The 27385-nt window shown below is 41.9% G+C and overlaps 1 protein-coding gene across 1 annotated transcript; it reads left to right on the top strand.

Moving 5' to 3' along the window:
- Positions 1–1878: 1878 nt before the first annotated feature.
- LOC146378534 (uncharacterized) lies at positions 1879–27162 on the top strand. The gene is made up of 3 exons (XM_084941326.1): positions 1879–2676; positions 20364–20490; positions 23795–27162. Exons 1-3 carry the CDS (start codon positions 2404–2406, stop codon positions 25384–25386), a joined length of 1992 nt encoding a protein of 663 aa, XP_084797452.1. The 5' UTR covers positions 1879–2403; the 3' UTR covers positions 25387–27162.
- Positions 27163–27385: the final 223 nt, after the last annotated feature.

Here is a 27385-nt window from a genome sequence, read left to right as displayed (position 1 = left end):
TCAATGGCTTCCAGCGTCAGCACTACATCAACGAAGAGGCCATCATCTGGTTTTCCAAAATGTCCAAAGATTTTTTGGAGGGCATCATGCTTGGCCCACCACCGTGTCTCACCTATTGGACTGAGGCGTCTGTGTCTTGTCTCTTGGGTTTGCTTCTCCCACAGATTAACCCTGTGATAGGACTCCACTTTCAATGACACTTCGTGTTGTGTCAGCAAGCACAAGATTAAGTATGTGTGCATAGCACCACACATGCACATGAGTTGGAGACTGGGCAGTCATAAGTGCTGAAAAGCCTTTGTACTGGCCCTGCATATTTGAAGCACCATCTGTTGCATTCCCAATGCACATGGCCTTGTCTAGATTCAGATGCTCTAAAACTCCGGAAAGCAAGTTTACAAAGTACTGCCCCGTGGATGCTTCGCACCTCACTATGGAGACAAGCCTCTCCTGCACAGCCTCAGTAACATACCTGATGATTACTGAACACTGATCATAACCTGTGATGTCTTGGGTTGTGTCTAGCTGAACAGAAAACACCCCAGCTTTCTGGACATCACTGGCGATGCTCTCTTGAATGAGATGGCCAAGTGCATCAATCACTGAGTTGACAGTTGTTTTGGAGAGTAGGTGATGAGAGATCATCTACCTCTTGATCCACTGGTCTGATGCAACTTCTTGCTTTTTTCAATGCAGTCATTCAAATGTTCTCCAAGGCACATATCATACTTGCCTAATAACACAATCAGTTCCAGAAAGTTACCATGATCGATGGTGTTATCACCCAAAGTGTATGCAGCCTCATTGTCCACGTGCCTATAGCTGAGTCCCCTCTTCCCAAGTACTTTGATCACATCCACTATACGCTCTAAAACTTGCCGTCTCTTTTTCACTTGTGCTCTGTGAGCTGACTGCCAGCAAACAAGCTCCTGATGTTGCCTTTTGAGCACCTTAAGAAAAAAGCTTCAGCACAGGTCTGGTGTGTAGTGCTCTTTTCATGCTCCTCTGTGTGCAGATGTATATGTCACCAGTCACTCATGCCTGTTATAAATGCGCTGGTGTCAGTCCGCCTTGCAAATGCCAGACACACAAAGCAGAACAATAAATGGCGTTCTTTGCAATAAGTAAGCCACTTCCTGTTGGCGCCATCTTTACAGCTGAACACCCTCATCACAACTGCACTGTTTGACAGGTTAGAGTGAAATGGCAATCATATCAAGTCAAGACAAAGTAAACTTTATTGTCATCTCTGCTATATCCAGTGCAGCATACAGAGAGATGAGACGACATGGCTCTGGTTACATCAGTGCAAAGCAAGCTAATAAATAGATATAAAAATGAGACAAAAATACATAAATATACGCTTGAGAGTTACAAGAGTCACATATATATTTCACCTGTAATATTCTGAATATTTATAATTGAGCTAGTCGTATACATTTAGAGCTATTTCTTATATTTTGTCAACGTTGTAATATGTTGCATTATTCAGTTTAGTTCAGTCTGTTACTGTTATTGCCCTGGTAACCACATCTTTTCCTGAGATATTACAAGGGTGAAACGTTGCCCTGCTTTATTTGGGACTACACAGCATTTTATATCCCAGCCTTTTGGACCACATATTGAGACACAGAAATACACACACAAGAACAAACTCGTTTGATTATCTGTGTATGCATGAATCTATAATAAGTGCCAGACAGAATACCAGCTGTATTAACAGTAAACAGTAATATTACTAAGAAGGTGATCCAAAGTCACACCGCAGTGTGGCGCTGCAGCTAGCGCTGTCACAGCAAGAAACTTTATGGCTCCATGTCTGCTGTGGATATCTGTGGGGCATTTGCGTGTTCTCCGTCTGCCTGCGTGTATTTGCTCTAAATATTCGCCCTTTTCCCACAGTCCAAAGTCCTGCGAATTTGAGCTGATGGCTGTTCACTAAGCTAGACAAAGTGCTTACAGTTTATACCAAAGGCCTGCCTCCAGATGTTTTGAGTGTGCAAAACTAGTGCGGCGTATACAACCTCATCATCGTCCTAAAATACACTGGAATACTCACAGGAATGCATCGCAGTAATATAACGTGTTTATGTATTTTCTTTATCTTGGAGTGTCGTTTTTATTTGGAATGAGGCATTCACTGAGCAGTATGAGACTAAGTTGTGGTTGTGCAGGATTCCCAGCAGCATTCCTGTAGGCTCCGCCAACAGCTGTCCAAGTGAGACTGTCCGGCAGAGCGCAGGCTAGAGGAGGGGAATGGGACCGAGTGCTAAAGCAGTGAGTTCATCAGGACAAACACACAACGGATACCGTTCCACAACAGGTATTCGAAGAATTTGAAGAGACAGCCAGACTTTTAGGGAATTCATTCAGCTTGAATTTTTAGGAAAACGGTATTCTGTGATGTCTTTCCAAGACCTTCGAGACTCTTTTGAAACGTTCTCGCAATACATGAAAACGGGGCGCAGTCGGAATAAAGAGCGATTGCAAGCCAGCCTGGCCGGGCTATGCGAGCTTGAGCTTCTCAAACAGAGACAGGAAAGCAGGGTGCTGTGCGCTCTTGGGATCAAGGACCCTTCGTCAACCGGGGGCCCGGATTGGGGAGCTCTATGCTCGGAACTTTGTGCTATGGACGCACCGAAAGGGAAGGAAAGCTATGGTCTCAATCTCCACCATGTAAGTTCTATTTGTCCTAGTTTATTAGCCAAATTAATATTAAAGTTAGTATAGCCGATGTGATAGCCAGCTACTTTAAATTTCAGTTGATCCGTTTTCCAAAAGTTCGCATACGATGATCCCATACATAAGTGTGTGTGTGTGTGTGTGTGTGTGTGTGTGTGTGGGGGGGGGGGTAGAGGTGCGTAGTGCTAATACCCATGGCTCGTTTCTTAGCATTTACTTGCGCTGACTTGTAGGGATTAATTGGCTTTGAAATAGCTTCTTGCTTTTACATTACGATGGTAACTATAACGACCTAGAACTGTCAGTATGCGAAAAATGTCGGTGGCTGCTCTTTGTGTAGGGTTAGTGCATGAAAACGTGGAGAGCCAGGCATACATTACCATTTTTGGTTAGTTTGGGGGAGCTTCATTACATTATCCATTTTATGCTGAACACAGTGGCTTATCCAGAGATCTGTCTGTTGAGTTTGAATCATTTCTCACATGAAGACTGAGGTCATTATTTTGGCATTACACCAAACCATCTTTGACTCTTTAAAATGAATTCCAGGAATCAACAGCAGATAAGAAGTTGCTCTGTGGCCTCAGGATGCAGTTCGGATTCTCACACCAACGATGTTTCTTTTATAGATTTATATCATTCTAAATGATACATTATGCTATATATTGCAGCACAATGTAGCATGGGATAATCATTTACAGTGTTGGAATTTAATACACTATTATTATCTCCAAGGATGCTGCACTTTGTCTTGGTTTTCACTTCCAGAAATAAAGATGCAATTAAAAAAATGTAACCATGTCAACAACAGTTTGTAGTTTGAAGTATAAGACACTGTTTTTCACATTATAAAGAGCCATATTCATTCTGTGCAAATCTGAAACTCTTACTGAAACGAGGTAACATCTGAAAGACGAGTAGCTGCCATTTCTATCGATAAATCTAGTGTGCGCTTAAAACACGAGTGAGACAAATGTCCTCCTGTAAAAGGATGCAGCAGATGAGCTGCTGACTGTGACAGTGAACAGTGTAAGACGTGCTACATGGTGAATGGTGGAGTTTGTCCGACTCGGGATAAATAGTTTAAATGTTACAACTATGCCATATAATTCTTTTTATATGACTTTGCACAACACTAGGAACACTAGGAATACAGGGATTGATTGTAAAGAAACAAATAGTTCCATCTTGTGACTTTCTCTCTATCTAGAGAATTTAGAAAATGTCCAAACTACTCTTAAGGTTGCACACAACGCTCTTCCCTAACCCCAAGAGAAGATATTGTGACTTGAACATTTGCCTCTTTGTTTTTCTTTGTGTTTTTTATGTAGCTCATCGGTTAATTCCTAAACCATGACACCTAATGCAGTGGCACTATGACTTCATATTGGTTTCATATATAATTTGGACTGGTTGGGACTTATAGAGGTTACTACTGAAATTAGTCATTCACCCCTTGCTCCCTTGTATTTGTTTATGTGTGTGGCAGTACTGGAAAAAAGGGACAAAAAGGCCTTATGTCTGCAATGTGGGAACAAAGACAACTAGACTGAGAAAAAAATGATGCGTATGCATGAAGAGAGGGTATCTGTGTTTATTATTGAGGAGTTGCTGACAGCCATGTGACAGCTGACAGCAGGTGGGGAAACAGAGCAACCTTCACAATGGCCTCCGGCGTGTAAAGAGATTAATGAGAGGGCATGAGGCAATGTGAATGCATAATGTGTAGTGTGTCTGTGTGAATGCACTCTGGATTATCTAACGACTATGTTAATCATAACAGAGTCGTGTCTAGGAACGAGAAGAAGTGCATTAAATTTCCAAGGATAACAACCTCAGAAAGTGACTTACATTCAAAAAGTGTGGCCTTTGTGGGAATGTCTACATATAAGTGTTTATAGTTAGTATGTTAAAATGACAGCACAAATGTACAATCTCCAGTCCAGGCTTTTTTCATCTGTGTATCGTCAAGCCAAATGTAAACATTCTCAATTTTAATATATGTGTTTTGTCTACATTTCACACCAAATAGGGTTGCTCAAACACAGCAGCAAGTCTCTGCTGGTGTGGTTGGAATGGAGGGGTGGGGGTGCATTGATCTGACTAATCACTTATGTGAAGTTTCAAAATCAAAAAGTAATAGCTGTGCAGTTTCTGCAGTGTAATCACACTACAAGCTAGCTGCTTGAAACACAAGTCCTGTAAGTCACGATTCCCACCAGCATAGAGCGATATCTATTTATTATCCAGGGTCAACATACAATTTACACTGTAGGCAATGTTCCCTCTAATGTTTCATGTGTCTGAGCGAACACACAAACTCCCTGAGCGTCCCCTTGGACCACTGTGAGCAACAGCAGACGTGTGCACTGTGGTCACGCCAGCATCCAATCCATCCAAGTTACATGTTTATTAAAATAATCAAATTACAGCATTTATGTTAGACGACTTTTAATTACCTGCTTTAGCCCACTTACAATGAAAATTAAAAAAAAATCTTGTTCATGACCTGTGTAGTATGTTAACACTATTGGAAGAAAAAATAACTTGAACTCCAATTTTTAAAACACAACTTTCTTTTTTTTCTTTTCTTTTTTTTTTTTATAAAGCTCTGACTTGTATTATGAGTCTGTGGTCTGGGAGAGAGTCTGTAACTCTGTCTGCAAAATACAGTAAATAATGACCAATGCTGGGCAATTAATTATATAGTTACTTCTTCAAAAAAGTAACTGAGTTATGCAAACAACAACGTTTTTTGCAGCTGTTTACCTAAAAATGCAGCCAAGGCGTTTTTAAATAAACATTTCAAACTATTTACAGAACAATCAGCTGTTCTGCATCAAATCTGATGCCACACAAATTATTTGTGCCACTCCAAAAAATAATTTCTGTCCACTATGAGATGAAGGAGAACAACAGCCTGATACCTGCAGGCCTGACAGCAGGAGATGTATCACTGCTGTAACACCTGTAACACTCAGGAGTCGCCTCATTGTTCTGACACACACAACAAAACTATTGACTACACTACACACTAACTACACACTAACTACACAAGATTTGCGCTAAACGTCGCAAATCTCTCAAAACACCGCCGTCACTCCTAAAACTTCCTCCTTCCTAAACAACTAAATGCCATGTTGCCATATCATTTTTTGATTGGTCGACATGGTACATTTTTCCACCAATAGGAAAGGCTGGGGGAGGGGGGCTGTTTTGCTCACAGGCTTTCGAGCGTTTTCCTTATAAAACGCCGTTTTTACCATTTCTTCATGCAGTAAATATAAACAACGACAGTATTCAGGAAGAAAACCAAACAGTGCAGATATTTTTATCATAACTCTGGTTTTACGTGGCCGATCAACACAATTTAAAAACTGGTATAAGGTCCACACTTTTTCCATCAGTTGTTCCGTCTGTCCTGCTCACATCTCCAGTGGTTGTACAAGTTGTCGTTAACGTGGCTTCACTCCACATCAGCCACGCCGCTTTGCTCGCTAAAACACCGGTGTCGGCACATAAGGACGCTGTCATAGCCTGACAACCACGTTGATTAGCTGCGTCTATACGAATGTGAATCGCATCATTGGCTGGACTATGGGATAAGGTGGCATCGTTCTAATCCCATACGGGAGCAGCCAGTCACTGACTGACTAACACTGCAGAACAGAATTGGTAACGGATTTATTTTCATTTCAATTCAGGTGAGATTTTTTTTTGTGCGCAGAGACCGTGCCAGCAGTGCGCAGCTTAGAGGGAACATTGACTGTAGGGCTGCGAATTACTTGGGACCGCTGCGTTTGACATTAATTGCGTCATTGAGCAGAGTTTACCCTGAAGAATGTAGATAGTGCTAACTTGTAGTGGTTGCAGATCCTAAGGTACCAGTTATATTTTAAGTCTAATAAATATAAGTTGTCACTTCCTTTCAGCACACACACACACGCACGCACACACACACGCACACACACACACACACACACACACACACACACACACAGAAGACATAAGCAACCATTGAGTCAGTGTGGTCTCACATGAGGAGCTGCTTGGCCCCCACACAGCTCCTTTTATATAATACACTCCAGACATAAGGTCAGTTTAATTTTTTTCATGTGTACACATACACATGCACATATAAATCCTTTGTATAGTACAATATTAAAACACCGCTCAAAGAAATAAATAAAAGCAACACCTAGAGTATAGCTTTAAGCCAATTAAACCTTTAGGATACGGTTATATTCACAAGTGCTAAATATGGCACAGTTAGGATAACCTTGTGTTAAGCAAGAAAAGCAAGAAAAGTGCTCAACATCTTTAAAATAAAGTAATTTCCATTAATTTCCATGGCTTTCCAAGTGATACTTCACAAGTATTCTTCATGACTAGTTCAACTAGAACTGAACTATTGCCACACATAGCAAAGTCTACAGTTTGCACTTCACATCAGATTATTTAGCTGAATACTTCTGAAGGGAAAAGGAGATTTTAAAAAATGAGTTCTCCTGTTATTGTTTCAGTGCAACAGTTATTCTATTCAGCAATCAAGACTCAATGTAAGGGCCCAAGTAGACATCAGTCAGATAATCCAACAGAAGATGAAAAGTCTAGGGAATGCATTCCTTCTGTGGATCATAACGTTTGCTTTGTATGAGAACTTGCTGACCTGTACTGAAAAAACAAATTGTTGGATTAAAATTAAAACAATATGAACACTATGTAAAAAACCAAAAATGTAATTTACAGCTTTACTGTAGCTGTGTGAGCAACTACAGTAGATATAATATGAATAAACAACAACCTATAGAGCCTTTGCAGTGATACTCCATAGCACATTACTTTCTTAACTCTAAAAATAAATGGACATTCAACCTGTTGGTGCAGCAAGAAAGAATTAAAGTGACTGTATACATGTTTGTGTGAAACAGCTAATACATATCACTTCAGACACAAAAAATATGAACAAATATAAATTTAAACATCAAATGTTTACATAATATTCAATCGTTGTTTTTAAAAAAGGAGTGTTTTTATTTCAAAATCCCCTGTGAGTAGAAAATCTAGGAAAGATTTTACCCTGCCTGGAATAGGGTTACCGGGTCCCTGGCCGGGAACCAGGCCTGGGGAGGGTGCCTGAGAGCCAGCGCCTGGTGGCCTGGCAGTTTGTGTTCGTTGGCAGCCAGGGGAGGAGAAGGCTGTATGTTTTGGACACTAGGCTGAAGAGAGGGCTGAGCCGTCAACTGATCACTACCTAGTGGTGAGATGGATCAGGTGGCAGGGAAGGATGCTGGATAGACCTTGGGTGCATAAATGTATAGTGCGGGTAGACCTGGAACGCATGGCAGAGGCCCCTGTCCTCGAGATCTTCAACTCCCACCTCTGGCAGAGCTTTGATATCATTCCAAGGGAGACTGGGGACATTGAGTCTGAATGGACCATGTTCAGCCCCTCCCCTTGCACTGCGCTGCCAACACAAGGCGATTGGTACCTGTCATAATGGTAACCCCTGGACCAGATGGAGAACACCAGAGGTGAAGTGAACCATCAGGCTGAAGGAGTCCTATCAGGTTGGCTAGCCTATGGGACTTTGGAGGCAGCTGTGGGTACCGGCAGGCCAAGCAGAACGCAGCTTGGGCAGAGGCTGAAAATTCAGCTGTTGGAGGAGTTCAGGGAGGCCATGGAAAAAGACTTTGGGAGTGCATTGAAGCAATTCTGGCATACTGTCACACGACTCAGGTGGGGAAAGCGGCACTCTACTGTGTGTAGTGTGGGTGGAGTGCATCAGCGGAGATGAGGTCATTGAGGCAGTTAAGCAAACCCCTTGGCTGCAGGGCCCCAGGGGTGGATGAAGTTCGCTCTGACTTCCTGAAATCTCTGGATGTTGTAGGGCCTGTCTTGATTGATAGGCCTGCACAATGTTGCTTGGAGTTCAGGGGCAATATCTGTGGACTGGCACACTAGGGTGGTGGTTGCCATCTTCAAGAAGGTGGAGGAGTTTAAGTATTTCAGGGTCTTGTTCACGACTGAGGGGAGAAGGGAGCGGGAGATCAACAGATGGATTGGTGTTGCAGTTGCAATGATGTGGACCCTGTACTAGTCTGTCATGGTGAAGAGAGAGCTGAGCAAAGCTCTCGATTTACCAGTCGATATACGTCCCTTCCCTCACCTATGGTCAAGACCTTTGGGTAGTGACCGAAAGAAGAGAGATTGCAGATACAAGCTGCGGAAATGAGCTTTTTCTGAAGGGTGGCATCTCCCTTAGAGATATGATGAGTTCAGCCATCTGGGATATGCTCAAAGTAGATTGACTACTCCTCCACATAGAAAGGAGCCAGTTGGTTCGGGGATCTGACAAGGATGCCTCCTGGGTGAAGTGTTCTGGGCATATCTCACCTCACCTGGGGCAGACCCAGGACACGCTGGAGAGATTATATCTCTCAGCTGGCTTTGGAACTCCTTGGTTTTTCCCCTGGACAAGCTGGGGGAGGTTCCAGGGCAGAGGGAGGTCTGGGCTTGTCTCCTTAGGCTGCTGCCCCTGCAACCTGGTCACGAATAAGCAGAAGAAGATGGATGGATGTCTACTATATAAGGCAGCTCATCAAAAATGTCTACAAGTAAATTAAAATAATTTAATGAAAATAATGAAGTCTCACCACACTCCCTGCCGGTGGCTGATGCCCTTAGACGTTGGTGTGTTGGTGGTCCTTGTCATCTGGGGCTGGGCGCTCATGCATGTACCGGCTCACTCCTGGTGGCCGATTGGCGGGGCCGGGCGCCTGTGGCCCGGCTGGGCTCCTTCCGGGGGGTGGGATGCCCTCAGGCCTCTGGCCTCTGGGCCTGAAGCTCGGTCCTCTCTGGCACAGCTGGCTGCCGGCGGAGCCCGCGGGCACGCCACTGCAACCCCCTCTGGCCTCTGCTCCGTAGCTGCGGGGTGACCTCTCGTTTGGGGCTCTACTCAGCTCTTCCCAGGAGGGTGGCACGGTTCCCCCCCCCTTTGGTGGTCCTCCTCGGGTCCTTGTACTCTGGGGCCTCTGGATATCTGGGGCCTGGATCTCCTCCATACCTGCTTCATACCCTGGTGGACGGGGCTATGGCTCCCCACACTCCCTAGCAGATCGTTACATGGAGAAACCTTTGGAATACAAGCATGCTGATCCACACAGGTATGCACACAGGTGTACACACGGGTGTTCACAGACGCGGACTACACCTTTCTTGGCTGCTGCCTCAAAGCACATTGTGCGCTGTCTATCTTGCGTGCTGCACAATATCGTTTATTATTTAGTATCTACTGTTATCTACTGCGAGCTAGTTTATTGTGATGGTGCTGTTTTTATTATGTTGCTCTTTGTTGTTTGCTTTCTCTTCTGTTTTTTTTCTCCATACAGGTGATCCAGGCGTTTTGTTTGTTTTTTCCTTTCTTCCCCCCCTTCTCACCATCTCTTCTCCCCTTTGGTTTTCTTTCTCTCCCTCTCTTTCTTTCATTCTTTCTCCCTGTCCTATCCCCCAGTCACGTCTGTCCCGTTTGTAGCAACCGAAAATAAAATAAACACATAATTATAATAAAGGTCAATCAAATGGACCAATATGGCAAGGCCATGATGATCCACTTGGTAAAATAAATCCGCTTGGCATCTTTCTTGGCCTTAAGACAACAATTCTGATGGCTAAAGATCCAAACGGGACACAAAAAAACCCAAAAAAAAACCCCAAAAAAAAAAAAAAAGTTATGCACTGACGAGATTTACAGAACATCTTCATTATAATTTAAAAAAAAAGAAAAAAAAAAAAAAAGAAAATAATGAAGTCTTTTAAGTTATACTTAAAAAATACTAAGGTCCTGTTTAGATCAGTTGACTATAAATCAGTCAAAGCAAGTCTTCCACTTTGAGTAGAGAAACATCCACATCAATGAAAGCCATATATTATTTATTAGACCTTAGGATTTTATAAATAATCAAAATGTTCATTTTAAAATTATCTTTAATTTTCATCAAACACTTCATGCCATGGCAGAACCAATACCAGTTATCTATACAGCATTAAAATGAAATGTTCTTTTTATTATGAAAGTGAGAAAAGATATGAAAAAAAAAACCAAAGTAAAAGGTACTGTAAGCTCTTACTAGCAGAATTTTTACTGTAATGAAGTCAATGCTGTGTGGAACAGAAGAAGTAAGTGCTGCAACAAGTGAGCAGTTTCCACTTGTGTGTGAGAAATAACATTTCCAACACATAGCCACAATCCCTGTGAAGAACATGCCAACATGTTTCAGTCTTCATTAATCCCATGCAAATGTACACCCATTTGGAGAACCCTGACATAATACAGAACAATAATATTATTAATTCCCAGACTGCAGTTTTAAAGGAATTAAGTACTTGAAACATATATTTGAAGGAAAAGTCTTTATTCCATCTGACAGATTAGTTATAGAAAGAAGACTATCCTCATAACCTGGAAAAATAAAAGTAATCCTGATTTTAACCAATAAAGAGAAAACTCGATAGACCATATTAGTCTTGATAGAGCCTCTGTTGCATTAGATCAATCTCTCTGGGCTCCTTTGATCGGCTGCATCACCTACTGGTGGTGGTGGGGTCATAGTTATGTTCCTCCTTTGTTATTGTAGTTGTAGTTGAAGCCTGCGGTCGGTGGGCTTGGTGGTGCTACTGCAGTGGGCCACAGTCTGGGCGGGCCCGGGTCCCTGCCCTTGGTGGATTTCAGGGAACGGGAGTGCCTATGAGGGTCAGCAGGGGAGCTGGCTTCAGATAGGGGGTACTTTGCTCCCTCACCTGCTTGAGGTGCAGGTTTGTCACTGAGGTGCAGGGGAGGTAATCCTTCTCTGTCTCCTTCTGGCCACCTGTGCCTTAGTTTTATTGCACAACTTACACACTCACCTTACACTCTCAAGACACATACATATAGGGCATTTGGGATGCATCAACACCACATCCCTGCTGCTGTGGGGCAGGGATGGTCGGCTTGTCTCCAACCCAGAGTAAAAGGGACCATCTCCTGGACCTCCCCTTAGTGGGTGCTGGTGCCTAGACCTGGGGGTATGGAGTATGTTAGGGAGTGTGTACTACATTCATTTCTGTGTGCCTCCATGTTGGGCAAATGAGTGAGTATTAATATATGTGTGCATGAGGGTGGGAACCCATGTTTGTGTCTGCGTGTGAGGTCAGGTCTTAAACTCCACCTCTCTCAGAACATCTCAGGGACCCTCCAGGTGTGGGGGCCTATTTCCTCTCCCCACACTCTCTGCCAGTGGCTGGTGCCCCCACCCGCTGGTGGTTGTTGGTGTCCTGTATACTTCGTGGCCCAACCTATCCCAGAATTCATAGCGCGGCCCTGCTCATTTTCCAACAATGGCGGCAGCTAGTTAGTTTTAATATTACTCTTATTATTCTTTCTGGGTCACAAAATAAACGTTTAACATATTTTCAGGCGAGAATGTAGCTGTGTAAACCTCAAATATCTGCTCAGTTTATCAAGACACCACATATTTTCAAAAGCGCTCCGACGTTTTCGGAGACGTCTGTTACCCACTAGCTCGATAGCGAGCCGGGGGCAAGGCTCACTAGAGCGCGTGAGAACACCGGACTCCCGGCAAATCGTTTTCAAACCCACCGCCGTCTTTCGCTACTCAGGTTAAACATGATATATAAGTCACTTAGATAACTTAAAAATGTTATTGTTTGTTTTTTTTTCAGTATTTTATTTGTTCCTGAGTAAATCGGTTTGGCTGAGATTAAAGTTATAGTTTTTACACAGCTGAATAAACGTCAAGCAGACAGCTGATTATCAGAAGTGTGAGATGCTCGAGAATTTACTCCGGTGTCCTGTTATATTTTAGATAGCAAGGAGTTTATTAAACTTCACAGAAACAATCTGCAAATTTCATTAAAATTTAACAAACTATCATCTTGTCTTTATTTTTAGTTAGCACATACCTTACACACTTAAAGCTGTAAGCTAATGATAGTTATATAAGAGCAGATGCTGCTGGTGCAATAAGCTGTATGTTTTACGTCCAATGGATGATGATCTGACTAGTCGATTATCAAAATAATCATTTGCGGCAGCCCTACTGCTCAGTAACATTTAATATCTATTATTTACTGTTACTTTTGCATAAGTTGGTTGGTGCTGTGGCTTCCCCACTGTGTTGTTTTTTGCCTGTTTTTCTCAGCACGTCTTGAAGCACATTTTCATTATTTTCTCTCTCTAACCCTCTTCTCCTCTGTTTTTCTCTCCCTCTCCTTCTGTTAACTTTCTATCCAACTTCTCTTTCCTTGTTCTTCCGCTTTCCTCTACCCAGTCCTGTCTGTTCTAATTTGATAGTAACTAAAAAACAAATCCTAATATAAAATCTAATAAACTATGACTGTCAGGTGGCGGGTTAGCCTTCTTAGATTGTGAGATTTCCATCTGTAATGGGGGACATCTAAAAGCTGATGTGTACCGTAAACCTACACATACGGATCAGTATTTAAGGTTTGACTCTCATCATCCACTGGAGCACAAACTGGGTGTCATCAGGACGCTACAACACAGAGCGAACACCATCCCCACAGACACAGCAGCCAGGGAGGCAGAAGAACATCAAGAAGGCCCTGAGTAAATGTGGTTACCCCAGCTGGACTTTTGTCAAAGCTGGGAAGGCTCCAAAAGAAACCTCCAGCTGATCCAGGAGAGAAGGACAACCGCTGCCTAAGAGAAAACCTGTAGTGATCCCGTACGTGTCAGGAGTATCGGAGCAACTGAGACGCATTTTTTCTAAACACCGGGTCTCTGTGGCTTTTAAACCCCAAAACACGCTGCACCAAAAACTGGTCCACCCCAAGGATCGGGTCCCCCGACACAAACAGAGTAACATAGTGTACGCTGTTAAGTGCAGGAGGATTGGCAGGATTTATACATCGGGGAAACCAAACAACCTCTGGCTAAGAGGATGGCACAACACAGAAGAGCCACCTCGTCAGGCCAGGACTCTGCAGTCTATTTACACCTACAGGCCAGTGGACACTCTTTCAATGATGAGGATGTAACATCCTGGACAGGGAGGAACGCTGGTTTGAGGGCGGAGTCAAGGAGGCCATTTACATGAAAAGGGAAAGACCATCTCTGAATGGAGGAGGGGCCTAAGGGTACATCTGTCACCATCTTACAATGCTGTGATTGCAGCCATTCCCCAACTCTCTGTGAATGGGACTCATGGACATTGATCAGTGGTTGTTGATCAATGGTCATGAGAATTTACATATTGACGATTATAAACTGACCTCCCAGCCCATTGTTCCTTCAGTGGGCTGGTTTCAGTCATTATGCAAATGTCCTGTTTATAAGATTGAAACCTGCAGTCAGCTGAGACTGAAGAAGTCACCTGATGATGACGAAATGTTTCTCCCACAAAACGCTACGTCCAGATGAACAGAATCACCTTTTGGAGATATCAGGTGCATCAGTATAGCAACCAGTATGGCATTTTTCTGGCCCTTCAGACAATAATTCTGATTGTTACATACAACATTATCATGACACTTGTTACAGCCCTAGCAGGGCCTCCTCCTGAAGTTGCCTTTGTGGGCGTGTCCTACCGTCTCTCCTGCCTTAGGTGACACCTTTTTCTTTTGTACAGCTGTCTCCCATCAGCAATTAAAGGTATTTAAGGCCAGAGTAAGGTGAGCTCTGGTGCCAGAGAGCCATGTTGGTGTTTGCAGCTAGTGAGCTGTGTTGTTTACTCCTGCTCTTCAGAGAGGAGTGTTTGGTGACTAAACTCTTTTTCTAACTTAATTTTCAGTTTACTGACCGATGCCTGAGTTTTATTTGTTTTTTTTAAATGGTGATAGCAGCTTGTCCGTCTCTTTTAGTTGAGTTATTAATAGAAACTTTAATAAAACTCTTTAATTTAACCCTTTTTGCCTCCTTTTTCCGACCCGGACACTTTTTGTTACTTTCCCCCATTGCCTGGACCCTTTTAGGGGAACGTAACACACTTATGACACAAAGTAACTGCAAATATATTTGCCATCAACTATTTACTTTTACTCATGGTCACAAGGGCGTGTCCACATCTGTTCCTTCTGTGTCTGAATTAGTAGAATTAATTCACATCCTAATATTTTATAAATTTTTATTATACATCCTTTTATGTTTTTGTGTCTTACATGTCTTACACTATACATTTTTCTTTTATGACATTTTAATTGCCAATTTCCGAATACCTTTCCACCTTGCAGACTGCCAGCTGTTTCATTTAATGAACCCTGGGCTTGCTTTCATACCATGTAATTGGGAAAAGACAAGTTGCTAGTGAAAGTCTTCACAGTGAGATCTAGGGTTAGAATTAGTAAGTTGAAAACACAAGATCATGACCTCTGAGTTTTCACTAAAATTTGATGAAAGTCATGACTAGGAGGAAAAGCAGCTGTTCGTAGTACTCATGTATGTGCATGTGCATACAACCTCATGCAAATGCACCATAAACACATGCAACATAATCAAGTAACCATATTTTGCACATGCAGCACAGGTTTAAACATTAATTAGCTTGAATTTGAACCTTTTAGATCACTTTAGTGAGAAATTACTAGTGCTACCCAATTTTTACACATAAGGTTTTGTCATGCTTTTTCACCCACCGTCCCTGTTGCCCTGTCTCTTTTTGACTTTAAGGATAGAGAACCCAAATTATGCAGTATGTATTTATAGAACATTAAGTTCTCGACATTCTCGACTTGAATGACTGGGGACGTTGATAGACATCGTTAGCACATTCATGTCTAAAAACTAAGCATAACCAACCACTTTTAGCAGCAATAACATAAAGTAATCGTTTTCTATATGACTTTATCGGTCCCTTACATCACTGTGGAGAAATTTGGCAAGATATCAACAATAAATAATTGTTAAATGCAGAGTGGTTTGTAAACACGTAGTGAGTGAAAATAGATGAGTGAAGAAGAAGTTTTAAGCCTAAAGGTAGAGAGTGTTTCTGTCTCTGAACCTGAACTGGGAGCAGAAGTCTCTGCCTCTCATTCTACTTTTCAATACCCTAGCAACTGCAAGTAAGCCTGCAGTGTGAGAGTGAAGTGCTCTAATGGGGTGATACGGTCCCAATTTACTAAGATAAGGTCTTAAGGTCTTATAAGCTGGGGCTTGATCATTCAAGACTTGTAAATGATGAGCAGGATTTTAAATTTGATTCTGGATTTAAGAGAAAAGCCGGTATAGGAGAAATCTGCTCTCTCTTTCTAGTCCCTGATAGTATTCTTGGTGCAGCATTTTGGATCAGCTGAAGGACCTTCTGTCTTCCTTCTGATGATACTGCCCAAGGGAAGCATGTATAATGTAAACAGAATTTGTCCTAGTACTGAACTCCATAATTAACCTCAGCGTGTGAAGAGGACTCTCCATTTACATGAACAAACTGGTGTCTGTTAGATACCTACATCATGCTCCAATCTCTGTAATTAAATATTATGGTCAGCAGTTAAGTGGCTGAGAAGGTTCCTTCCCCCCTTCTCTTAGCTTGAGTCTTTGTGACTGGACAACAGATCTCAGTGACTTTTAAGGAATATAAGGAGTTAAGAGATCAGCAAGATCTGCTGAAGTAAACAAATTAAGGGATTTAAAAACATATAATAAAATCTTAAAATCAGTCCAAAACCATTCAGAGAGACCAGTAAAAGGTGAGCAGTGGCATTTTAGAGCATTTGAAGGTGTGAAAGAGAAGTGTCATGTCTTCAGTCCTGTTCCTGTTAATGTTTAACAGAATTTAAGGTCATCCAGTCTTCAATGTGACTGAGACATTTTCACAATAGTTTTAGTGAAGTGTCATTATTTTCTTTCAGGGGCAGGTAGATTTGGGAATCATCAGCATAACAGTGGAAATAGATGCTCAAGTGCAAGTTACCAAGGCAAGAATTGAGAATCCTGTGGTCACCTGTGTCATACAAAACCAAAAGATGAAAAAAGAATTAAAATAAACGAGTCCCAAGAGTAAGTAGCTAAAGCGACTATTAAAAACTAATCTAAGAACAGATTCTGTGCTGTGAAAATCCTTCAAACAAACTTGCAATACCTCAATAATCCCACAAATGTCTGGTAAGAACAGGAGCTGACAAAGAACTGCTTTATTTTAAATAAAAGGGAGATTAAAGATTGGGTGAAAATTTGAATCTACTGAGATGACTTTTTGTATTCAGAGGACGCACCAATGCTTGTTTAAAATAAGAAATTACCAAACCAGAAACTAGATTTCTGTTTATGATTAACTGAATACAAGGTCTGATTGTGTTCCTCCCTCAATAAACCACCAGAACAATATGGGAAGGACAGTTTTCTTAAGGTAGGGGGACACATTCAAATCTGCAAAACACTACAGAGCCGATAACAACAACAGGCAAGATGTTTGCAATAATCCACACAAAAGTGGAGAAATTTACATCCAAAGGACCAGGATGTCCTCCTGAAATGTTGGGGTTTATAACAAAGGTGACAGCCTCAGGTGGTATAAATGCACTGCAAAAATAGGAAAGACTCCGTTTACTGCCAGCATTATTATTATTAGGGCCTCTATTTATAGTGAAAGCTAAATTAACTATAAACTTTAGAATTCAAAAATTGCATTTTGCAGCCTACAGTGGCATACTGGCTAAATGTTTACTCCCTGTGAATAAACCATGTTTCTTATAGTTTAACAAGTGAACTGCATGTTCACTTGTTCAGCTATAAGGTACCTGTTATTGTACATGGCGTAGTTTAATTGTGATAGTAAGTGTTTGTGGGTGTAGCTGTCTGTTAATGTCTAGGTCACTGCTCTGTCTGTTTCTACCTACTCTCATCCTGGGAACGACTAGAAAGTATTTTTGCATCTGTTCACACAGTTGTGCAGTTAGGGAGTAGTTGTATGAGATTCCAAGAGATTCCTATGACTTCATTTAAAAGTATGTATGATGTCAACTTCAAAAAATGGTTAAATTATTACATTTACTTATATTATTAATGATTATAGGGTCCCTTGGGGGCAATGTTCCCTCTAAGCTGCGCACTGCTGACTCAGTCTCTGCGCACAGAAAATCTGCGTTGCACACAAAAAAAAAAATCTAACCTGAATTGAAATGAAAATAAATCCGTTAACAATTCTGTTTTGCAGTGTTAGTCAGTGACTGGCTGCTCCCGTATGGCATTAGAACGATGCCACCTTATCCCATAGTCCAGCCAATGATGCGATTCACATTCGTATAGACGCAGCTAATCAACGTGGTTGACAGGCTATGACAGCGTCCTTATGTGCTGACACCGGTGTTTTAGCGAGCAAAGCGGCTGATGTGGAGTGAAGCCACGTTAATGACAACGTGTACAATCCTTGGAGATGTGAGCAGGACAGACGGAACAACTGACGGGAAAAGTGTGGACCTTATACCAGTTTTTAAATTGTGTTGATCGGCCACGTAAAACCAGAGTTATGATAAAATATCTGCACTGTTTGGTTTTCTTCCTGAATACTGTCGTTGTTTATATTTACTGCGGGAAGAAACGGTAAAAACGGCGTTTTATAAGAAAAAAGTCTTGAAAGCCTGTGAGCAAAAACAAAACCAAAAAACCCCCCAGCCTTTCCTATTGGTGGAAAAATGATATGGCAACATGGCATTTAGTTGTTAAGGAAGGGGGAAGTTTTAGGAGTGACGGCATGTTTGAGATGTGAGAGATTTGCGATGTTTAGCGCAAATCTTGTGTAGTTAGTGTGTAGTTAGTGTGTAGTGTAGTCAATAGTGTTGTTGTGTGTGTCAGAACAATGAGGCGACTGCTGAGTGTTACAGGTGTTACAGCAGTGATACATCTGCTGCTGTCAGGCCTGCAGGTATCAGGCTGTTGTTCTCCTTCATCTCATAGTGGACAGAAATTATTTTTTGGAGTGGCACAAATAATTTGTGTGGCATCAGATTTGATGCAGAACAGCTGATTGTTCTGTAAATAGTTTGAAATGTTTGTTTAAAAAAAACGCCTTGGCTGCATTTTTAGGTAAACAGCTGCAAAAAGCTTTGTTGTTTCATTAACTCAGTTACTTTTTTGAAGAAGTAACTATATAATTAATTGCCCAGCATTGGTCATTATTTACTGTATTTTGCAGACAGAGTTACAGACTCTCTCCCAGACCACAGACTCATAATACAAGTCAGAGCTTTATAAAAAAAAAAAAGAAAGGAAGAAGGTTGTGTTTTCAAAATTGGAGTTCAAGTTATTTTTTCTTCCAATAGTGTTAACATACTACACAGGTCATGGACAAGATTTTTTTAATTTTCATTGTAAGTGGGCTAAAGCAGGTAATTAAAAGTAGTCTAACATAAATGCTGTAATTTGATTATTTTAATAAACATGTAACTTGGATGGATTCGATGCTGGCGTGCATTTATTACTTCCAGGCTGGACGACTGTAATTCATTATTATCAGGATGTCCAAAAAACTCACTGAAAAGCCTTCAGCTAATCCAAAATGCTGCAGCAAGAGTCCTGACAGGGACTAGAAGGAGAGAGCATATTTCTCCTGTTTTGGCTTCCCTTCATTGGCTTCCTGTTAAGTCCAGAATTGAATTCAAAATCCTGCTCCACACATACAAGGTCTTAAATAATCAGGCCCCATCTTATCTTAATGACCTTGTAGCACCATATCACCCTATTAGAGCACTTCGCTCTTGCTCTGCAGGCCTACTTGTTGTTCCTAGAGTATTTAAAAGTAGAATGGGAGGCAGAGCCTTCAGTTTTCAGGCCCCTCTTCTGTGGAACCAGCTTCCAGTTTGGATTCAGGAGACAGAAACTATCTCTACTTTCAAGATTAGGCTTAAAACTTTCCTTTTTGCTAAAGCATATAGTTAGGGCTGGACCAGGTGACCCTGAATCCTCCCTTAGTTATGCTGCAATAGACGTAGGCTGCCGGGGGATTCCCATGATGCATTGAGTTTTTCCTTTCCAGTCACCTTTCTCACTCACTATGTATTAATAGACCTCTCTGCATTGAATCATATCTGTTATTAACCTCTGTCTCTCTTCCACAGCATGTCTTTTATCCTGTCTTCCTTCTCTCACCCCAACCGGTCGCAGCAGATGGCCGCCGCCCCTCCCTGAGCCTGGTTCTGCCGGAGGTTTCTTCCTGTTAAAAGGGAGTTTTTCCTTCCCACTGTCGCCAAAGTGCTTGCTCATAGGGGGTCATATGATTGTTGGGTTTTTCTCTGTATCTATGAAGCGCCTTGAGGCGACTTTTGTTGTGATTTGGCGCTATATAAATAAAATTGAATTGAATTGAATTGAATTGAACCACAGTGCACACATCTGCTGTTGCTCACAGTGGTCCAAGGGACGCTCAGGGAGTTTGTGTCTTCGCTCAGACACATGAAACATTAGAGGGAACATTGCTTGGGGGTTGCATCAAGAAGGGTGTTCAGCGTAAAACTAGCAAAGTAAACATGTAGAGCTGCTTTGGCAGCCCAAAGCCATGAATGCCAAAGCCACTGTTACATTTAATATACACCACGGCGATGAGTAGCTTCTGTATGGGAAGAAAATGTGACATAAAATGTGAACACAAATAGAAGCACACAGCATTGGAATGAATGTTCAGTCTTTGATGATTTTTTTTGACAATTTGAATTTCTTTCTGTGTGTATTACAGAGCAGTCTGCAGTTTACTCCCTGGGGTTTAAGCACATCTTTAGAAGAGCAGGTGGCAGAGCTGAAGGTGGACTGTGAAGTCAAATCATCAGATTCCACTAATCTGGATGCCAGCCAACTCATTTCAGGTAAAATTCAAGGCAGGGATAGCTCAGTAGGTAGAGTGGTGGCCCCATGGTTCGAATCCACTGAACAGCTACCCTGAGGTACCGTCCCTACACACTGCTCCCCGGGCGCCCAATGGCTGCCCACTGCTTCACTGAGTGAATGGGTTAAATGCAGAGAGGAATTTCCCCAATAAAGGGGATCAATAAAGTATACATTATTACATTGAAAGGCTCACAAATCTCTATTATATGATCCAGAACTGGAAACTAAGATTGAAAAATACAATCATTTGTGTAAGTTTTAAAATCATATTTATTTATTTTCATTTATTGACAGTTTAGGAGTGAAGAATAGACAGAAAAGAGAGGGAGGGAAAGACATGCAGCAAAGGGTCACAGGTCAAATTCAAACTGGGGCTGTTGCCCCACACATAGCGTTTTGCATTTTGGCCAAAAAGTTCCATTTTGGTCTCATCTGACCAGAGCAGCTTCTTCCACATGTTTGCTGTGTCCCCCACATGGCTTGTGGCAAACTGCAAACGGGACTTCTTATGGTTTTCTGTTAACAATGGCTTTCTTCTTGCCACTCTTCCATAAAGGCCAACTTTGTGCAGTGCACCACTAATAGCTGTCCTATGGACAGATTCCCCCACCTGAGCTGTAGATCTCTGCAGCTCGTCCAGAGTCACCATGGGCCTCTTGGCTGCATTTCTGATCAGCGCTCTCCTTGTTCGGCCTGTGAGTTTAGGTGGACGGCCTTGTCTTGGTAATTTCTCAACAACTTTATCCCTGACCTGTCTGGTGTGTTCTTTGGACTTCATGGTGTTGTTGCTCCCAATATTCTCTTAGACAACTTCTGAGGCCGTCACAGAGCAGCTGTATTTGTACTGACATTAGATGCACACAGGTGCACTCTGTTTAGTCATTAGCACTCATCAGGAAATGTCTATGGGCAACTGACTGCACTCAGACCAAAGGGGGCTGAATAATTACGCACACCCCACTTTGCAGTTATTTATTTGTAAAAAATGTTTGGAATCATGTATGATTTTCGTTCCACTTCTCACGTATGCACCACTTTGTGTTGGTCTTTCACGTGGAATTCCAATAAAATTGATTCATGTTTGTGGCTGTAATGTGACAAAATGTGGGAAAGTTCAAGGGGGCCGAATACTTTTGCAAGCAATGATCCAGCTAACTGTAGCTGAACTTTACTACCGTTTAGACTATTTTTGCTTATTCTACTGCACTGTAGTGAAACAACAAACAAAAAAAACCAAACACAATGAATGTGGCATATACTTCAAGGGGGCTGAATACTTTTGCATCCGCTGTATATTCATAGTGCTTACAGAAAGCTAGCATGCATTCACTTCATTTACTTGACAAAGATAAGCCACAGGGATGTGCTGTCATGCTGTGTTCTCCTATGCAGGGGCACAATTACATACATTTACCAGTGATTCCCAAACTTTTTTGGTTAGGCCCCCCTTTGTTTTACAAGAGCAATCTTATTGTTTACATGAGATGAATTTCTACAATGGGAGATAGAGACAAAATACTGTTATTGTTAATCTGACTATCTGCAGTTTTTACACGCTTACATACACACACGCAGTTACTGTCCCTCCATTTACAAAGGCAGAGGCGTCACGGTGTGATTATTTTACATGTAGTTGTTTTTTTCCTGTGTAATAATATTCAACATTGCTATCAATACATTTTTCAAAAATGCCTCTCTGTGCAAAATAAGTTCAAAAACATAAACAGCTGTGGGATCCTGTTTGTCCGTGATTTGAACCGGGGGAACAAATCGTGGCAGGATCAGCCTGATATTATTTGTATCCCGCTGTAACTTTACTGTATAAAGAGCAAACATCTCCAAAATGTCAGGAGTAGTTAGTCATTACAACAAGTGTTTGTGAACTAAAAATGTGGGGTACTGTTTGTCCGTGAGTTTGAGAGCCCAGCGCTGCTCCCGACGCAGGAAAAACGAATTCTGTGGCAGAGACCTACCTCGGCACTTGTGCAGGTGAAGCCAAAGGGAAGATATGCTTCACCATATTTTCTAGTCTTTGGCTTGGAAGGAAGTTGTTTGTAAACAAATTTGGCGATGCTTCATCTCCTGCTTTGCGTTTGTGTGGGAGCCCCGTCAAAAACCTGTCCATTATGCTAGCGGTGTCCAAGCATTCTTTCTTTGTTTTTTTTTCTTTTCATACTACGCCCCCGCCTGCAATGGCTCTGTGCCCCGCCTAGGGGGCGCGCCCCACACTTTGGGAACCTCTGCATTAATCTATACTTGATCAATATATTTGTTGGTGTGTATGATGGAGGAAGGACGAGCTATCCACAGGAAGCATTTTGAAAAAAAATGACCAGGCTTGTGAAGTTGAACAGCTCTAGTTGTTCAGGTTTTTATTTATGGATTTGTAAAATCGATTTACATACATTCAGATTGTTTTGTATTTGTCATCGGACTCAAGCACAAGTTTGCAAGTATTCAAAATGACTCACAAATCATTGCATTTGTAAATCTTAGCTTGTGTTTGTGGATCATGTCATACACATTTGTGAGCCCTTTCAGACAAGTTTAACCCCATAGTGATGAAGAAATTTATTCCTAGAAACTGATGGACTGTTGTTAAAAGGAGAACACGGCCCTGTCCCATTTGTCGAGTGTTGCTGCCATCAACTTCAAAATGACCTCTTTTCTATTTTCTATTATGAATAAAATATAGATTTATAAGATTCTGTTTTTAATTTACATTTGACATACATGCCAACTTTTCTTAGAACTGTAATTGTATCATATTTTCAAAAGCAGTTCAGTTTCACATCTATAACATAGAGCGACAGACAGTAGCCGATGTTTTATCGGTTTTCTAATAATTCCACTCTTGTGGAAAGGTGCCTTTTTCAAGTTACTGCACATAAAAGGTTTCATATCCTAGGTCTAACCCTAGCCTTTCTTGACACCTGAAAATTTAGCTTATGGCTGTAAAATAAAGACAAAACATTGGTGTAGACATGTTTAATGGTTATCACACTGACGTTTTATTTTAAATCCTTGCAGTTTAAGCACATGGAAGAGTCTAGGCATATTATTCCTCTAATAAGGTTAATAGATTATTGAGTGAAAACTACTGTATTGTTTGTGTATCTGTACCACATATATATGGTTTCAATTATAAGTGTCACACTGGTCCGTAGTTTTTCATTTTTATCTGCAATGGTGAAGATTCATAATTACAGGTAAATGTTCATTAAAGTGAGAACTGACATCAGAATGATCATATGTATTGCCTCTGCTTTTTATTTTTGTTAGGGAAAGTCCGTGTAGCCAAGCAAAATGGATCTTCTGAAATGAATTGCTACCCCGTGACCTCATGTTCCCTCTCAGCCCCCGAGGGGAGTGGTGAGAAAGAGACAAAAAAAACATATATGCCCACCCTGACAAGACATGCCATCGTTACCGGTGCTTTAGGGAAATTGAAAGAAGTTGACCCCAGTCTGTATGATTATCAACAAACCCAAAAGGTTGAGACTTACATATTTGGAGTGATTCAACGACGAACTCTACCCACACGGCCCTCAAAGCCTCGTACGAGCCTGGCACATGATGCCCGAGTTGTTAATGTGGTAAGGCAGAGTAGTTTGTGCCAAAAGGATGAGCAACATTTACCAAAACAGGAGTTGGCTCAAGAGATCATTGCACCCTCCCAGTGGTCAGAAGGAATTGCTTCAGAGGCTGGCCTTAACCTAGATCAGGAGCAATACCTTAGGATAGGGCCTACTGAAGATCCCCCACTCCCATATCATCTTCAGCAAAAGGGGCTTTATACCAAACCCAGGCAAGCCTCCATGACGCTGCTTGACTATCCACATTGTAAAGATGTCCAACCAGACTCCAGCACTACTGAGCCTGACTTATCCCAACGTCTCCCCAAGTACCAGTCGCCTCCAGCAGCAGCAGCAAAGTCTACTCAACCATCTTCTCCCGAAGATCATCTGGTCAGTGCCGAGTATATTCCGGGTCAGCCTTGTCGGATCTCCAACCGAGCTTATGCACATCACCACACCAACCACCACAAAGGTCCTGGGGTGTCCAAATCCAACCGATGTGCATATTCTCCAGAAAGACTCTATCATCAGGAGCAGCAACCCACGGCTTTTCATATCCAACCCCCAAGGTACAGAGGAGGCCCAAAGAAATGTCGATCAAATGAAGACAGAGGTGGTGCCAGCAGAAAGCCAGGGAAGAAGGCGTGCAGGTCTCAGTCAGAGAATAGCTTACAAAGGTTTCCAGAGCGCAAGTTTAATACAGTCGAGAGGGATGGTAGTGGAAGTGGGAACGCTGGAAGGGGAAGCCGCGGTAATCAACCCAGAAGCAAAAAGCAGCAACAAAGTAGCGGTAGCTACAGGCGCTCGCTGTCCACTTTGGAGCTCAGCCAAGATGAAGCTGATCAGCCACCTGTGACAATACCTGTGCAAAGCAACCAAAACTGCTGTCTTAGGCGCACACGTAAACCCCGTCCTACACACGCATCATATGCTTACCCCACAACCTCGCACCATTTCCACCATCATCAGCACATGGAGTTTCAGTTGGAAAGGGACCAAACGCAACTGTGTCAGGCCACCGATGATTATTCTCACGCAGGTCAGGTAGAGTCTGAGTCGAGCATGAGTGAGGCTGACTCTCCAGATTCCAGCTCATTGTCCAGTGATTCAGATGAAAGTGGTGGTCTGGTTTGGCCACAGCAATTACCCCCAAGACTTTCCCTCCCATCAACACTTGCTCAATCTGGAGCACCTCTGCAGCCTAAGGCTTTTGTCAAGATAAAGGCCTCACATGCACTTAAAAAGAAGATCTTGCGCTTCCGTACTGGTTCATTGAAAGTAATGACCACTGTATGAAGTGAAACGAATGCCAAAGTGAAGTAACATGAGATGCAGTCCTTGAGTTTATGTACAGTGATGACATATTACATGGAAATGCTAATGAACTGATTTTGGACATGAATGGGTTTTAGTCTCAACAAGCAATGAAGGAAATGGCTGTCACTCTATGCATCTATGCATCTCCAATCTCTGTTTCAAAAGTAAGATGTAGAAATGACATTTTCCATGATAGTAGAAGTCTTAAATAGATGACTCACGCTAAAAAAGTCCTTGTCTTTGTTCAGATAAGTCCTGAAACACTGTCACGCATGCACATGTATATCATATTCCAAACCATGTATATCTTCATTTGAATTACCCTGACACAAATGAAAACGATAAGGGGCCTAATGTTGGTGGCTGTAGGTCAGGTGGCAGAGCAGGTCAGCCACTAATCAGAAAGTCGGTGGTTCGATCCCAGGCTGCCTCCTGGCTGCATGCCAAATATCCTTGGGCAAGATACTAACCCCATGTTTGCCTACTGGTGGTGGTCAGAGGGCCCGGTGGCGCCAGTGTCCGGCAGCCTCGCCTCTGTCAGTGCGCCCCAGGGCAGCTGTGGCTACAATGTAGCTGCCATCACCAGTGCGTGAATGTGTGTGTGAATGGGTGAATGACTGAATGTAGTGTGAAGCGCTTTGGGGTCCTTAGGGACTAGAAAAGCGCTATACAAATGCAGGCCATTAATGTTAGACCAAGATTTTTGTTTGGGACTTGGTTGTATAAATCACAACACTACAGACTGTGTGTCTGTAATATGAAATTCACTTCACAACACTACTCATCTTAAGGCACAACTTACCAACAAGGTTTCACTAGAAACCAAGTTTCAAAGGTTTTGGTGAGCTTGCTGTCTGAATGTGCCTACTTTTACTCACCCAAAATGGTGCTATGTGTAAATCAAAAGCACGTGTGAGCAGAGCTTAAGTACATTAATATTAATTTGTTTTATTTAATATATTTGCATTGTTTAGTATGTCGTATGAAAGTAAGTCATTCATTTATAGGTATGTAGATGAGCACAGGCTATTAGAACGACTGCAGCATTTAAATAAAGTCTTTGCCAATCGTATTTAAATGTATTTGGCAAATAACTTGACCCCAGTTCAGTCACAGAGAGATGGCAGACTAATAGTAGACCAGTAACTCTGTCTTTATTGCCTGTTTATCATTTTACACATTTACAATAATTTTTAACATTAAGTGTTGTTGCTATCTTCAATATTGCTATCTAATATTCTCTTTCAAGTGTGTAATGTCAACTTTACAAAATTAAGGAAGCAATAAGTTGGACAAGGGATTTAAAAATAGCAGATTATTTGAAATCAATCACCATAAAAATGAAATAATAAATGCTTCTATTGTGACAATGACTCAGCACACACACGGGCAGCTTTGCAGGGTGAGTGTCCATTTATTCACAATGTTTACAACACCACAGCACTGAGCACTCTCATGTCTCCAGTCCCAGCAGGCTACTCAAACGGGGAGATTGCTCAGACAATCAGTCCCAGCTGCCCTGGAAAACTGAGCTTTCTGGTAACGTTAAATCAAACCGTGCTCTTTCCCCAAACTTAGCCAAATAACTTTGGTGCCTATGAGTAACCAAACAAAGGTCAGCTGCTCTCTTCAAAGCAATTTTGTGATCAAGACAGGAATAAAGTAAAAAGGTGTGATTATTATTTTATGTTCTTTGCCTTACCAAACAAAGTGCCTTTAGGTGGCTGCTATATAAATAAAATTGAATTGAACTGATATTTGTGTGTGTTTGCGTGTGACCAAAGGGGGATTTCTATGGGCTGGGCTGTTTTATGACTTTAGGATTTAGCTGTTTCAGTTAACTGAAGGGGAGAGGAGAAAACATGTCAACACAGCAGCAAAAGAAAAACTTGCAGCCACATTTGAAAATATTTAACACTGAGTCAGAAATCAGTCGATTTCAGCTTTTTTGTGCTATGCTACAGTCCGTTTATAGCTT

Source organism: Perissodus microlepis, chromosome 10 (genome assembly GCF_051167445.1).
Source record: "Perissodus microlepis isolate ML-2025 ecotype Zambia chromosome 10, ASM5116744v1, whole genome shotgun sequence".
Taxonomy (NCBI): domain Eukaryota; kingdom Metazoa; phylum Chordata; class Actinopteri; order Cichliformes; family Cichlidae; genus Perissodus; species Perissodus microlepis.
This window is presented reverse-complemented; position numbering and strand designations above follow the sequence as displayed.

Excerpts from the sequence above, each read along its gene's own strand:
- LOC146378534 (XM_084941326.1), top strand. The coding sequence starts at position 2,404 with ATGTCTTTCCAAGACCTTCGAGACTCTTTTGAAACGTTCTCGCAATAC. Across the intron at positions 2,677-20,363 it reads ATGGTCTCAATCTCCACCAT|AGCAGTCTGCAGTTTACTCC; the intron begins GTAAGTTCTATT and ends TGTGTATTACAG. Across the intron at positions 20,491-23,794 it reads TGCCAGCCAACTCATTTCAG|GGAAAGTCCGTGTAGCCAAG; the intron begins GTAAAATTCAAG and ends TATTTTTGTTAG.